Source organism: Electrona antarctica (genome assembly GCF_951216825.1).
Source record: "Electrona antarctica genome assembly, chromosome: 8".
Lineage (NCBI taxonomy): Eukaryota > Metazoa > Chordata > Actinopteri > Myctophiformes > Myctophidae > Electrona > Electrona antarctica.
Window position 1 is genome coordinate 44,804,655 of NC_136789.1, and position 14,861 is coordinate 44,819,515.

Sequence of the window (14,861 nt, forward strand, 5' to 3'; positions counted from 1 at the left end):
ACTAATGGTGATCATATAACACATCTAATATTGGCTCCCACCGTGCCCAGTGGGTTTGTTAAGTGTCTCACCAATACAATGCTAATCTGTCATTACAGATATCATTAACTGCTGGCCGTAACCAGTGCTGCGCTAACGCTAAACTAATCCCCCCCCCCATCCCCCCAGCCCCCCCGCGTAGCACGTGAAAGAAACCAGAAGTAGAATATCAGCCCTTGTTAATTCACCAGGCCCTTGACAGTGCTGGAGTAGAGAGGGAGTTTCTTCCATCTGGAAGCTGCATTAAAGTGTCCCCTCCTTACGGCTCCTAATCCCATCGGCAGCCAGAGCCTATACTGTACCCAGTTCTGATGATGGAGAAATTGCAGCGATCACACACGCACATATAACATATCAAAAGGCTGCCCCACATCCCCAGACCAAATAAAGTTTGGTTCCCATGAACAAATCCGTCAATGCAAGGAACACCAAAGCATTATTCAAGAGAAATATCACTCTTAGGCATTGAGAGATCGTCTAGTAAAGAAGGGTTATGGGGGTTATATGAGTGTTTTAGCAGTTGGGACCCTGTAGAAAGCACACTTCAGTGGGTAATTGCAGCCTTCTGGAAAGTTATTTTAGCCCAGAGGGCTTCTATGGGTGGGATGATGGTTATCTATCACTCATGAAGACAGGGGAAAGTGTCTTTGATTGTGTTAAATCAATCAGTGCAGAATTGCTGATGAGTAATGACGTGGTGGAGTTCACCCTAATGATGGCTTGATGGAGTGTAAATTTAATATAATTTCTTGTGACATCTCAGTCTATGTGGAATCTATGATATCACCATCTATAACAGTGTATAACCATTTTTGGGTGTTGCATCTGGGCCAAATGATAGTAGTCAGCTACACAGACTCCATGATTATGGAGCGCTTCTCTGGGTGTTACGCTGAATGTGTGGTTTGGCTGTTTGGCTGTTTCTCAGAGATGGAACTGACTTTCGAAATAAATAATTTGACTTTCTGATAAAGCAGGCATATTAAGGCGCGTAATCTGCACTTTGCAGCTCACACAGGCATTCATTAAAACACTCGTTGGCCTAAATTGCGGTTGTCAAAGCACAAGATTTTCTCCTTGCAGTATATCTGTCTGTTGCAGAGCTAATGTTCCATTAGCAGCCAAAAGACAGAGCGAGTATCTTTGAAATGTCTCTGAAAAGTCCATCTCAGTGAGTCCAAGGTTCGATTTGTAAAAACAAAAACAAAACAAAAATCCCACTTAAGCCCTACTACTTCTTTGTATGACAAATAGCTAAAATAGCCTGCTATATCTGCTATATTTTTTTTAATAAATGTGTTTTTGCTCAAGACACTACTGTACATAGAGCAGACATCCCCCCTGAGCAAGCATTTGTGGACAGCAGCAAATATTGTTGTTTCCGGAGGCTATAATAATAAACATGCCCCCACGAAAGATAATTTTACACTCAGACAATAATGCATAGAAGGGATAACATGAGACACAGGTCCTCCTGAGCTGCACCCAAACCCAGGGGGATGTGAATCATGTGATCATGTAGTGATGTAGTCAGTGCATTGAATCATGTGATCATGTAGTGATGTAGTCAGTGCATTGAATCATGTGATCATGTAGTGATGTAGTCAGTGCATTGAATCCTGTGATCATGTGATGTAGTCAGTGCATTGAATCATGTGATCATGTAGTGATGTAGTCAGTGCATTGAATCATGTGATCATGTAGTGATGTAGTCAGTGCATTGAATGATGTGATCATGTGATGTAGTCCGTGCATTGAATCATGTGATCATGTGATGTAGTCAGTGCATTGAATCATGTGATCATGTAGTGATGTAGTCAGTGCATTGAATGATGTGATCATGTAGTGATGTAGTCAGTGCATTGAATCATGTGATCATGTAGTGATGTAGTCAGTGCATTGAATCATGTGATCATGTAGTGATGTAGTCAGTGCATTGAATCATGTGATCATGTAGTGATGTAGTCAGTGCATTGAATCATGTGATCATGTAGTGATGCAGTCAGTGCATTGAATCATGTGATCATGTAGTGATGTAGTCAGTGCATTGAATCATGTGATCATGTAGTGATGTAGTCAGTGCATTGAATCATGTGATCATGTAGTGATGTAGTCAGTGCATTGAATCATGTGATCATGTAGTGATGTAGTCAGTGCATTGGATAGGACTCAGTAGATCTTTGGGTTTTACTCGTACCAGTGTTAGGGTTGAGACTGAAGCGCCCAACGCTGTTTCCTGCCAGGATCCTGTACGACACCCGACCGTTCTCCCCTTCATCTGCATCTCGTGCCATCACATACAAGATCACAAAACTGATGGCGGAGATAGAAAGACAACATTAGATCTCAACAGACGCGAGGAGCACTCACTCACCTACAGTACAGTACTTTGAAGCTCAGTCAGTGCGTGCTTCACCACTTGAACCGTAGCCTCCCTATTCTGGGGCAAACATTCGGCTAAAATAGCTGATCTACAGGCTCACAACACGTTGAATGGCTATCTTTGGAAAAAGTATTTAGTGTAGAGCAAAAACAGGAGAGGACCTAATTAAGAGCCCTTGGGAATTCCGAACAACTAGTGTTAAGTATATAGGATTTAAGACTAAGTTGACCTGAAGGTCTGCTTTAGTGTTCTTTTTTTTTTTTAAGATATTTTTTTTGCGGCTTACGCCTTTTATTGGTTTTTGAAGGGACAGACAGTAGGCTGACAGGAAACGGGAGAGAGATGGGGGAAGACATGCAGTAAAGGCCGTGTCGGGCTCGGGAGTCGAACCCACGGCACACTGCGACTGGATTACCAGTCGGGTGCCCAGACGGTTACGCCACCGCCTGGGCTGCTTTAGTGTTCTATCTAATGAATGAATGCTGTGAAAGCTAAGAGTGAGAAGTAAGTACTGACGTAAGTACTGTAAGTACATACTCAAGTACACAAGTGCTAGTACAGTATGTCATACTTGATGGGATGGGAAACTCCACCACGTTGTTCCACAAACCTACTATCAGACAGACTCTTCTATCTTATAGAGTATTCATTATTATTTCGTTTCTGTATGCGAACTCCCTAAGATTCTAAAATGCAACCCACCCTATCGGCTGATCTTCCATTACGCTGACTGCGGAAGGCGAGCTGAACACGGGAGCGTTGTCATTCTCATCGGTCACAAAAACCCTGGCGGTCACTGAACCCCAGCGCCTCTGGGACGGATCCATCGCCTGGTCCATAGCCCTCACCACCAGGTAGAGGGAGGGCGTGACCTCGTGGTCTAACCTCTGACCCAGGGTCAGGACCCCGGTGGAGGGGTCAAGGTTCAGGAGGTCAGGGGCATCAGGCCACTGGTGCTCAATGGAATAATGCAGCTCGCTGTTGGGTCCACTCCCATCCTGATGTGGAAAGAGGAGAGGTCGTGAGAGGTCTGAGTTTTAGGAGGTCAGCTGACCCTTATCTTAAAAAAAAAAAAAAGTTTGTTCAAAATCTGCTGAAAAACTATTAATGCCATTTTGGACCTTGGAGGAACATTTTCTCTCACTCAAAATATATATTTTTAACCAGAGTCTCAAATATACAGTACTTTCTGGTTCTTTTTGGTATACTCTTAAACTAATTCAAACTGTATTTTCTCTTAAAATTTAGACAAGCACAAAGAGGGATGTGTCTAACCTGATCCGATGCCTGGAATGTGTAGATGGAAGCGCCGGGCTCTGTGTTTTCTGGGATCACTATGGTAACAGGGTCCTCCGTGAACTCGGGGGCGTGGTCATTGCTGTCCTGCACGTTGATGTCCAGCTGCACCCGGTAGCTGCTGGGAAATGCCCGGGAGAAGTCCGACACCTCGATCTGCAGTGTGTACTTTGAGCCCTTCTCATAGTCCAGCTCACGTACCAGGTACACGTCCCCCTTCAGACGGTCCACCATGAAGGTCCCCTCTCGGTCTGTCCCGCCCACAACCAGGTAGGTCACCTGGCCGTCCAATAAGGCGGGTTCGTGCTGGTCGTGCGGCCGGACAGAACCAATGACGGAGCCCGGATCTGTCCCTTCCACTGTGTTCAGCGTCATGGAGAGGAGGTTGGGATTGGGGTTGGACTTGGAAGAGCTGAGAACCTGAGAAAGGAAATTAATGAGATCATTTAACATGACGTTTTAAACTGCTGAACCAGCTCAGTGGCCTTGTGGTTAGAGTGTCCGCCCTGAGACTGGGAGGTCGTGGACCGATCCCCGGCTGGGTCATACCAAACACTCTGAGAAATGAGACCCAATGCCTCCCTACTTGGCACTCAGCATCAAGGTTTGGATTGGGGAAAGCCCTTGCGACATACAGCCACATGTCCAGGGGGTGTACTTGTACATTAAGCTGCCTCACGCTACAGAAACAGGAGTTGGGCTCCTGCCATATGGGCAGGCTTACTTTATCCTGCTTTGCCTGGTAAGTGTGGGTTGAAACTCATCGTTGTCATCCTCCCGATGAGGGCTGCTCATTGGTGGGGAGAGTTTAATGACTACACTGGTAGAAGAAAAGGGGTAAAAACTATTGGTTAAAAAGAAGAAGAAAAAAAAAGTACAGGAGAACTAACTTTAAAAAGTACTTGAAAATGGAAGTTGACCTTTGGGACAGAATGTTAAGAGCAGTATTATGCAGGTCTTATAGTATATGTTACTGTTTTCTGTAACATTCGATATGTCACTGAGTTCCTGTGTTGCTTCCTGAGAAATCCTAGCCCCACGGCTCTGCAGTACCTAACCCCAAACGCACCCTAGGGATCTTGTCTGTTTCTGTTGTCATTACCACAATAACCCTCACGGGGCAATGCGCTACACACAAACACAGATTGTATACATTCCTTCCAGGAAATATGTTGAAACTGTAGCATCTTGGCATCAAGGCGAGAGCAGATGAGAGATCGATGACAATGACAATATGTTGTAAATATCCTGGCAAGAGAATTCTACCGGCTGTGCTATAACCGTGCTGTCCGCACGCTAGCCAGTCGGTCCGGTCACGTTGTTGCTGGGGCAGTGATGGCAACAACCAGATGGGGAGCAAATGTGTGTTTAAGGGGCTTTTGACACTTTTGAACAACAGCCATGGGACTGTACATTGTTTCAGAATGAGTAGATCAAAGCGCAAGGAAAGACAGCAAACACAAGCAGGCCTTAGCAGCATGCTTGAAATGCAGCATTCCTCGCACGCACATTTATGCTTTTGCATGCATGTGATTAACCATGCACACATGTGTATGTGTTCAAAGGCCTGCAAACACACAGAGACACACATACTATACACATACAGAGGCAAACAATATCCGCTCGCGCGCGCACACACACACACACACACACACACACACACACACACACACACACACACACACACACACACACACACACACACACAACCACATGCCCACGCGCGGGCGTGCACCCTCCCCTCATTCAGGCCTATTAGTATTAATCACATCTTTTTGTTGGCCCTTATCAAACGGAGAGGGTAAACCCAGAGGAGGAAGTAAGTGATTGGAATCATTTGTACGAGCTTAGCTCAGCCTAAGCCTCTCCAATGATGACATACTGTACAGTGCAGTACAGTACAGTACAGTACAGTACAGTACAGTACAGTACAGTACAGTACAGTACAGTACAGCACAGTACAGTACAGTACAGTACAGTACAGTACAGAGCAGCAGTCCTGGCTGGGCTGACGACACCATGACAGGTGGGGAGGCAGCCTAATACCACTGCAGATGAAAGGTCAGATAAATCTGGAACCCAATTCCCTTTATTTAAACATGGAAACGTACCAGACTGCATCATCGACTCTGCTCAAGAGTCTCTCATGTTTGTATTCCGCACGTGGCTCACATTTCGCCCAGTGTTCTCTCCATGTAGCGGGGTAGCGTGTGTACCCTTGTGTCTGGTTCTACCCACAGCTGCTAGGAGTGAAATGGTATCTCTAAATCGTTATCTGGAAATGTTATCTCTTACGTGTGTGTTCAAATGTGTCATTACATTGTGTCTGTGTGTGTCGGTCCGTGTGTGTCCATTGTGTCTGTGTGTGTGTGTGTGTGTGTGTGTGTGTGTGTGTGTGTGTGTGTGTGTGTGTGTGTGTGTGTGTGTGTGTGTGTGTGTGTGTGTGTGTGTTTGTGGATGCATGTGTGTACAGTATGTGCATGTGTGCGTGTGAGCCTGAGCCCTTGCATGCATCACTGCCTGCTACCGTACGGCGGTGTGTTCCTCGTGTGATCAGAGAGATTCCTTTCAGCTGGCTCTCATCAAATCTCATCTGGGAACGTTTGATTTCAAGGTGCCTGTTTCCCGTCTGTCTAATCTCAGTGTCGTACAAGCAGGGGAGCAGGGCAAGAATCTGAGGCAAGCTCTAATTAGCATCCCTTTCCTCTCTGAAATCACAATGCAAAAAAAAAGTAATAAAAAGTAATCCGTTTTTAGTTTAGTTTAGTTCTGTTGTCAAATGATGCTACCACTGTACTCTCTGGCTAAATGCCACTGTGGCAGAACCTTAGGAAGTGAAGAAGTTTTTGGCTTCCATATTTGGATTCCTGATAGACCGTGTTGATATGCAGGAATGACCCTTCTGTAGAAAACTCCAGAGCGATAACTCAGCCCAGGCCCACTTCCCTCCTGCTGTTCAGTGTTTCTCACCTTGGGCTTGGGTTACCCCACTCACCTCTGGAGCAGGAAACACACACTGGATCCGATAGACGACGTTTGTTTGTACAGGCACCGATTCAGTTTCTTTTCCTTTTTTGTTTCCATCTCCCTCAACACTGATACTATTCGCTTCTCTTGCAGTTGAGGAAATTGCTCTGGAGACGGGAGTGAACTGTAGGCGGGGAAGGCAACGGCACTGAGGTAATAAGGAGGTGAGGCCAAATTGCTGGAGGTTTGAGTGTGAAGTTGGCCTCCCCAGCCATTTACCTCATGTGCAGGGAGTCTCTCAAAGTACCGATAAACCTGTGTGTGTGTGTGTGTGTGTGTGTGTGTGCGTGCGTGCGTGCGTGCGTGCGTGCGTGCGTGCGTGCGTGCGTGCGTGCGTGCGTGCGTGCGTGCGTGCGTGCGTGCGTGCGTGCGTGAGAAATTATGTGAACTGAAGGAATGTGCCAAGTGAAATGATACTGTATGAGACTTGTGGTGTTACTGAGCCATCATTTGCAAATAACATTAAAACGGCATCGTAGTCCCAGTATGAGTATGAACTGGACGGATGGATGCATCCAGTATGATTATTTACATAGTGTACGTTAAAGTATACCTGTATGCGTAGTTGGCAGGTGGAGCTGAGGCTGGGAGTTCCGTGGTCAGTAGCAGTCACAGTAAAGGCATATTCTGCTCGTTCTGCCCATCTCAGCGGGGATGCGGTACGTAGTTCCCCACTGGACGGGTTCAGAGAGAAACGCTCTGCTCTTGGACCTACAGAGAAGAGAAGAGAAGAGAAGAGAAGAGAAGAAGAGAAGAGAAGAGAAGAGAAGAGAAGAGAAGAGAAGAGAAGAGAAGAGAAGAGAAGAGAAGAGAAGAGAAGAGAAGAGAAGAGAAGAGAAGAGAAGAGAAGAGAAGAGAAGAGAAGAGAAGAGAAGAGAAGAGAAGAGAAGAGAAGAGAAGAGAAGAGAAGTTATTCCTGCTTATACAGTACATGCCATTTATAATGTAGGTTAGGTTGTTTTGCTGGATAAAGGCAATTGTAGATCCATAAATAAATAAAGATGAGTGAGTGAGTGAGTGAGTGAGTGAGTGAGTGAGTGAGTGAGGTAGTGAGTGAGGTAGTGAGTGAGTGAGTGAGGTAGTGAGTGAGTGAGTGAGTGAGTGAGTGAGTGAGTGAGTGAGGTAGTGAGTGAGTGAGTGAGTGAGTGAGTGAGTGAGTGAGTGAGTGAGTGAGTGAGTGAGTGAGGTAGTGAGTGAGTGAGTGAGTGAGTGAGTGAGTGAGTGAGTGAGTGAGTGAGTGAGTGAGTGAGTGAGGTAGTGAGTGAGTGAGTGAGGTAGTGAGGTAGTGAGGTAGTGAGTGAGTGAGGTAGTGAGTGAGGTAGTGAGTGAGTGAGTGAGTGAGGTAGTGAGGTAGTGAGTGAGTGAGGTAGTGATTTAAAGTGAGTCTGACCTGATAGAGAGTAGTAGATGGTGCCGTTCTCTCCCTCATCCGGATCTTTGGCTGACAGCGTTGTTAGGACTGAGCCAGACGAGAGCCCCTCCATCGACTCCATTGACAAAAAGAGCATTGTTTTATTCATCTGTTTTGTTAATAATACGATAATTTCATTGTGTAGCATTAGGGTTTTCAAGTATTGTCAATACCGTCAAGTATTGCTAATATTCTGTCAATTGTGCAACCCTCTCTCTACTTCCCTATACCAGTGGTTCTAAAACATCTTCATGTCAAGCATCGCCATTTAACATTTATTGAAAATGGTGGATATCTGAAATAGCCAAAAAATACAATAGTGAGAGTGAGGGAGAGAGAGAGAAAAACTGTCCCTGTTTTGCTGTAGACCACCTGGCACCCCCTCAAGAAGCCCGGGAGGTCCCCCGATCGCACTTTGAGAAGCATTGCTCTATCCCCTCCTTTCCCTCTCACCTGTATAAGTAGCTCTGCCTCTGGCGTGGCGTGGCTAAAGCTGGGGGCGTGGTCATTCTCATCCAATACACTGATGTGGGCGGTCCCGGTGGCACTGCGCGGGGGTGTGCCCCCGTCTTGCACCACCACAACCAGCTGGTAGCTGGACTGCTGCTCTCTGTCCAGGGCCACTCGCGTACTGATCTCACCTGCAGATACAGTAAGGGCAGCAGTGACATGATTGAAAGTGCCATAAAATGTGATAAAACGTATACATAGATACACAGAAGAACGGAAAGAAAATAAGTACATGTCAGACATAAAGATATAAAGGTGTTTGTACACTGGTCCGCTTTTTTGGCCGAATATCGAAGCGAATTTCGGAGGACATAAAAAAACACGTGTCCATCACGTTTGCACACTGCCGTTTTTTCGGACCGGGGTCGAATTTATCAGTTTTCCGTTGCCGTCTAGTGGGGTGTTGGTAATAAGCTGACAGCTAGTGATAGCCTACTACTTTCGGATCCGCAAAACGCAGCGAGAAAATGCGCCGGTGTGCAACCACCTTAATTGAGATCTAATATATGGCAGAAAATACATCATCCTGCTCACCGGTCTGTGAGTTGATCTGGAAGTGTCTGTCAGAGTGCATCAGTCTGTAGGTGAGACGAGCGTTGAGCCCAGCGTCTCTGTCCGTGGCCGACACCCGGCCGAAGCCCGTCCCCGCCACCAGGTTCTCCCTGACAGCCAGGAACACCCTCTCCTGGCTCAGCCGGGGCGAGTTGTCATTCTCGTCGGTCACGGTGACCCTCACTGTGGCGCTGCCGGTCCTCCCCGTCCCGCCGCGTCCCGACGTGGCCAAAACGGTCAGCAGGTACATGTCCTTAGCCTCGCGATCCACAGAGCTGCGGACGAACAGCCAGCCGCTGTCTGGCATGACGCCGAACCCGGCGGCATCGCCGTCCGGCCGGAGCCGGTACGACACCGGGGAGGAAGAAGTGGAGGCTCCGCCGTTCCCGTTCCCCACAGCCTCCCGGTTGAGCGCCCGCACCTGCAGGAAGCGCGTGTTGAGCTGCATGTTTTCCCGCAACTCCACGCGGTAGGTGAGCGTGTCAAAGTGGGGGCCCTGCGCGTCCTGCGCCTGCACATGCACCACCAGGGTGAAGGTGGAGCTAAGCTGGGGTGCACCGCCATCCTTGGCCACCACCTGGAGGTCGTAGCGGGGGATGCTCTCGTAGGACAGGCTCCCGATCAGACGCACCTCCCCGCTGCCCCGGTCCACGCCGAACGTCCTCTGGCCCCCCGCTGCCCCCCCGCCGGCTGAGAGCAGGTCAAAGCTCAGCTGACCGTTATGCCCCGAGTCGCGATCCACAGCTTGCACGCGGTAGATGACCGTCCCCATCTTGGTGACCTCGGGCAGGAGGAGGGACTCTGAGGAAGAAGGGAGGAAGGCGGGGGCGTTGTCGTTGACGTCGGAGATGGTGACTCGCACGCGGCAGGTGCCATACGCCGGAGGGGAGCCGTGGCGGGCCTGGACCTCCAGCTCCAGACTGGAGCGGGTCTCGTGGTCCAGAGGCAGGGCCGTCCGGATGGTACCGGAAGAACTGTCCACTGTGAAGTAGCCGTCTGGGTCTCCAGAGGAGATGGAGAATAAGATATCCTTGGACACACCTGAGAAAGAGAGAGAGAGAGAGAGAGAGAGAGAGAGAGAGAGAGAGAGAGAGAGAGAGAAATAAAAGGGTGAGAATGAGTAAGAGTAAGAGGCAGCGAGTGTAGAAGGTGTACTGTACAGTATGTACATGGCGCCTATGTGCTATCTTGTGCTTGGCACCGCTTCTAGATAATCATCTATCAAGGCACGTCCTCTCTATCTCCCACTGGCCCATCTTTTCTATTCCTCACGCTCGATCAGATAAGCCCATTTAGAACACTTAGCAAGTACTGACAAATATACCACTGAGTCAAAGGGGATCTTCGTGGGAATAATTCTTTAACTTCACCTCATCTAAACGAGGGCAGAGAGACAGGAGAGCACTTCAGTCCACTACCTCCACTCTGCTCTTCACTCTTGACTCCCACTCAGAATGACATGTCATCCAAATCCATTTATATGTCATTAATACCGGGAAAAAATAAATGTCTGGCTGGAGTGAAAATAAACCCTGGTAAAAGCCAGCACAGTATGATGAATGTGATTTCCTAATGGGGTGTGTACTCCTGTTGCTTGTCTATTTGCACAGCGGCTCTGGTGAGTGGTACAGTATCTGCGCTGCATGCTCTGCTCCATTGAGGTGGCTGACAAGTGGATGGGAGTGGGATTCTCTGCCGTGGGACTTGTCGGGAAATGAGAGAGCAGTTCCGCCCCGTCAAATAAGTCATGTAAGACAAGCTTTCCTTGGCTTTAAAGCATAAAGATTACATTTTCATTTGTAGAAGGAAAAAACGGGAGTCCAAAAACAGTTAAACCCGAGTAGAATTTAAGTGCTATGTATTCATTTTGGGGAAACATTTACCGGCGTAACCACTTTCACCCTAGCATCTCAAAATTAGATTTTCATGTCGCAATTGGACATTTCTTTTCCTTTGTTTGACACATCTATTTTCTAATAGTTTAAGTATAAAAAAGTGGTTAAATTGATAGGATATCCTAAACATTTTGCACTTGCTAGCTACATATTATATTATGATTTTTCTATATTAATAAAATTCATTTATAGAAATAGCTCAAGTTACACTCGAACTCTGCCTAAACTCAGATTTAAGAAAAGTAAGAAAAGAAAAGAAAACAGTCTTAACGTGCATGACGTGTGTAAGTGGTCGCATATGAGCTGGATCGTTTTCCTACCCAAAGCAGCTCATGATGTTCACAATTAACATAAGTAGTAGAGAGGCTCATGCTCATTTCCTCCTTATGGGACTCTATCTATTATACTTATGCTATGTTCACACTAGCGCAGACAAAACAACAGGCTAGAGTCATTTTCAGCGAGATGAAGCCACAGAAGGTCACTGAGGCCCAACACTTCCGTGACGTGCTACAAAGAACGTTGGCTTGCTTCAGCTTTTTCCAGTGCTCCAACGATGCATGTTAGTGTCAATCAATCAAATGTTTTTGTTTCACCATTTCCCCTCCGTTGGCTTCTCTCTCCATCCCCACAATTCCGGCCCTGTTCCGTTAAAGGAAAACTCATTCTTGCCATTAACCAGATCCCTGTTCTATTTAACCCTACCGTTTTTATTTATGCAGTGTGACATGAGCAACACAATGAGGCCAGCCATACTTGCTCATTATTGTAGCGTTTGTCGCCTCGACTGTGAACGCAGCATCACAGAGTAAGAGCCTCCTAACTTTTATTCCCTCTTATAGAGCGTCGCAGTCCCGTCCCCTTTCATGACGACGACAGGCCCAGGAAATAATTCCCCATGCATTTTTCCCATAGACATTTCAAAAAGTATTTATTTAAAGATCTGTAAGCCTCGAACAAAGCTAACTCGGATTGTGACAAATCATGACAACAAACACCATTTTTTGGGCCGAATTTCTTTTTACAAAGAACAACAAAAAAAGTGTGGTACCCTGCCCTTTTTGTCTTCTTTCTAATTATTTATTCGGCCCAAAAAATGGTGTTTGTTGTCATGATTTGTCACGATCCGATTGGCTTTGTTCGAGGCTTACAGGTCTTTAAATAAGTACTTTTTGAAATGTCTATGGGAAAAATGCATGGGGAATTATTTCCTGGGCCTGTCGCCGTCATGAAAGGGGGCGGGACTGCGAAGCTCTATAGACATTATTAGTCTGTGATTGGCCGTGCCCTCACCGGTCTTGGTATTATTATTTGTCTGTGATTGGCCGTGCCCTCACCGGTCTTGGTATTATTATTAGTCTGATTGGCCGTGCCCTCACCGGTCTTGGTATTATTATTAGTCTGATTGGCCGTGCCCTCACCGGTCTTGGTATTATTATTAGTCTGTGTTAGACGTGCCCTCACCGGTCTTGGTATTATTATTAGTCTGTGATTGGCCGTGCCCTCACCGGTCTTGGTATTATTATTAGTCTGATTGGCCGTGCCCTCACCGGTCTTGGCATTATTATTAGTCTGATTGGCCGTGCCCTCACCAGTCTTGGTATTATTATTAGTCTGATTGGCCGTGCCCTCACCGGTCTTGGTATTATTATTAGTCTGATTGGCCGTGCCCTCACCGGTCTTGGTATTATTATTAGTCTGTGTTAGACCGTGTTCTCACCGGTCTTGGTAGCGGCGTGGACCGTCCCCACAGCCGTGCCTCTCAGCACGTCCTCGGACACGGTGAAGAAGTAGTGCGCCTGGTCGAACACAGGGGGCGCCACAACGCCTCCCACCACGCTCACGTTCACCCTGGCGTTGAGCGGCGCCGTCAGGCCGCCGCCGTCCTCTGCCGAGATCACCATGGAGATGACCGTGTTGGCTCTGCCGTGGAGGGAGCGGGAGAGAGAAATCACGCCTAGAGAGAGAGAGAGAGAGACAGAGAGAGAGAGACACAGAGAGAGAGAGAGAGAGAGAGAGAGAGAGAGAGAGAGAGAGAGAGAGAGAGAGAGAGAGAGAGAGAGAGAGGAGCGGAATGGAGGAGGGAAAATAAAACAGAAGAGAGGAAATTATGATCATTTTATGGTTAAACTTTTCCCTTTTAGCTGTGGTCGTTGTCAGCCTCAGGAAGGATGTTGTTCAGACAAAAAAAACAGTTCTACCCATTTAGACCTGAGGACGATTCTACAAATGTCTTCTAAATCCTGACAGTTTCCTGAAAAACCTGTTTCTTTCTCAAAGTTTTTCATGTCAAGGATCCCAAAAACTATATGTATTTGGCCGCCGACCCCCATCTAAAAATATGTTGTTCCAGATTCCCCCCAAGAAGCAAAGATATGATATATTTGCGCCACATTTTCACGATTTTTCAAAAATAGCAGATCTTCAAGCTCGATCTTGTAGATCTGCTATAGTTTTCAATAGCTAAAGTATAATGCTTAAAACACCAAAAGGGGTTCCCGTCCAGAATGGGTTACGTTAACTCAGACAGTTACATGATACGGATACATTTACATTGAGGATTTGACTGTGTAAATTCACCAGTGACAGTGTGTGTACATTATGCTGTATATCCACAGTTATTTATTTGTGTTAAAAGCCTCTCATACATACATAACATGTCAAGAGTACTGCTCTTCACCTCTGGACTTGTTTCACTTAGTAAAATGATGCCCCATTCAGTGAGTTGTTTGTGTTATAAATGTACAGTATATAGGTGTAAATATTGTATCATTGCTATTTTAAATCTGCCAGCGTATGCTTTGCCTACAGTACATGTAAACTGTGGTGAATACACTTCCAATTCCAATTCATAACTGTCACTCAATAACCCTTAAAGGGGTATTTCACTTTTAAAAACAACAACGTTGGGTCATTTCATCGTCTACTCAGGCTTACAGTATGTGAACACCTCGGATACTTTTTAAGTTGCTTGATTCAGTATTTAGATATTTGATATTCATTGTAGCTGCCCGCCCCTTCCTATACAAACCCAGCATTGAAACTTCAAACTCCATTTTAACCATGTTAGATTCATCGAAAATACCCATCCTTTATATATATAATTTATTTATTTATTGGGAGGGGGGATGAAAAAAACAACAAGAAAATAAACAAAGATCCACACATTACACATTGGAGAATTAAGGTAGTGCTTGCTTGCAAATAATACACACACACACACACACACACACACACACACACACACACACACCCCCATACACACACACACACACACACACACACACACACACACACACACACACACACACACACACACACACACACACACACACACACACACACACACACAACACACACACACACACTATACTATCTATTTATACCTGTGTCCTTGTTGAGGGTGAAGAAGGCGGAGCCTCCTCCTCCTCCAGGCACCGTGCGATAGGTCACCCTGCCGTTCTCCCCGGCGTCGGGATCATTAGCCGTCACCTTGACGACGGAGGTGCCGGGGGCGCTGTGCGTGCTGAGGCTGACGGTGTACAGCACCGGGTAGAAGGAGGGCCGGTTGTCGTTGATGTCCACCACACTGACCCTCACGTGGGCCACGGCGCTCAGACCACCCTGGTAGAACACGTGGAGGGTGAACAACCCATTCCGCTCACAATTCACTCAAAGGTTCATTACAATACATTTGAAAATATAATTTTATGGTGTAGGTCGGCCTTGAGCCAATGATATTATCCAG

The 14,861-nt window shown here is 46.7% G+C and overlaps 1 protein-coding gene across 1 annotated transcript in view; it reads right to left on the reverse strand.

Moving 5' to 3' along the window:
• The window catches only part of LOC306928788 (protocadherin-16-like), a gene marked incomplete at its 5' end in the record, with an annotated part of 41,079 nt that overhangs the window by 18,821 nt on the left and 7,397 nt on the right, over window positions 1-14,861 (reverse strand). Inside the window, 9 exons of the mRNA XM_079509061.1 lie at window positions 2,237-2,352; window positions 3,125-3,420; window positions 3,698-4,138; window positions 7,299-7,456; window positions 8,136-8,232; window positions 8,610-8,797; window positions 9,201-10,259; window positions 12,834-13,070; window positions 14,500-14,737. Coding sequence (XP_079365187.1) covers window positions 2,237-2,352; window positions 3,125-3,420; window positions 3,698-4,138; window positions 7,299-7,456; window positions 8,136-8,232; window positions 8,610-8,797; window positions 9,201-10,259; window positions 12,834-13,070; window positions 14,500-14,737 — 2,830 coding nt within the window. The remainder of the gene's footprint in view (window positions 1-2,236; window positions 2,353-3,124; window positions 3,421-3,697; window positions 4,139-7,298; window positions 7,457-8,135; window positions 8,233-8,609; window positions 8,798-9,200; window positions 10,260-12,833; window positions 13,071-14,499; window positions 14,738-14,861) is intronic.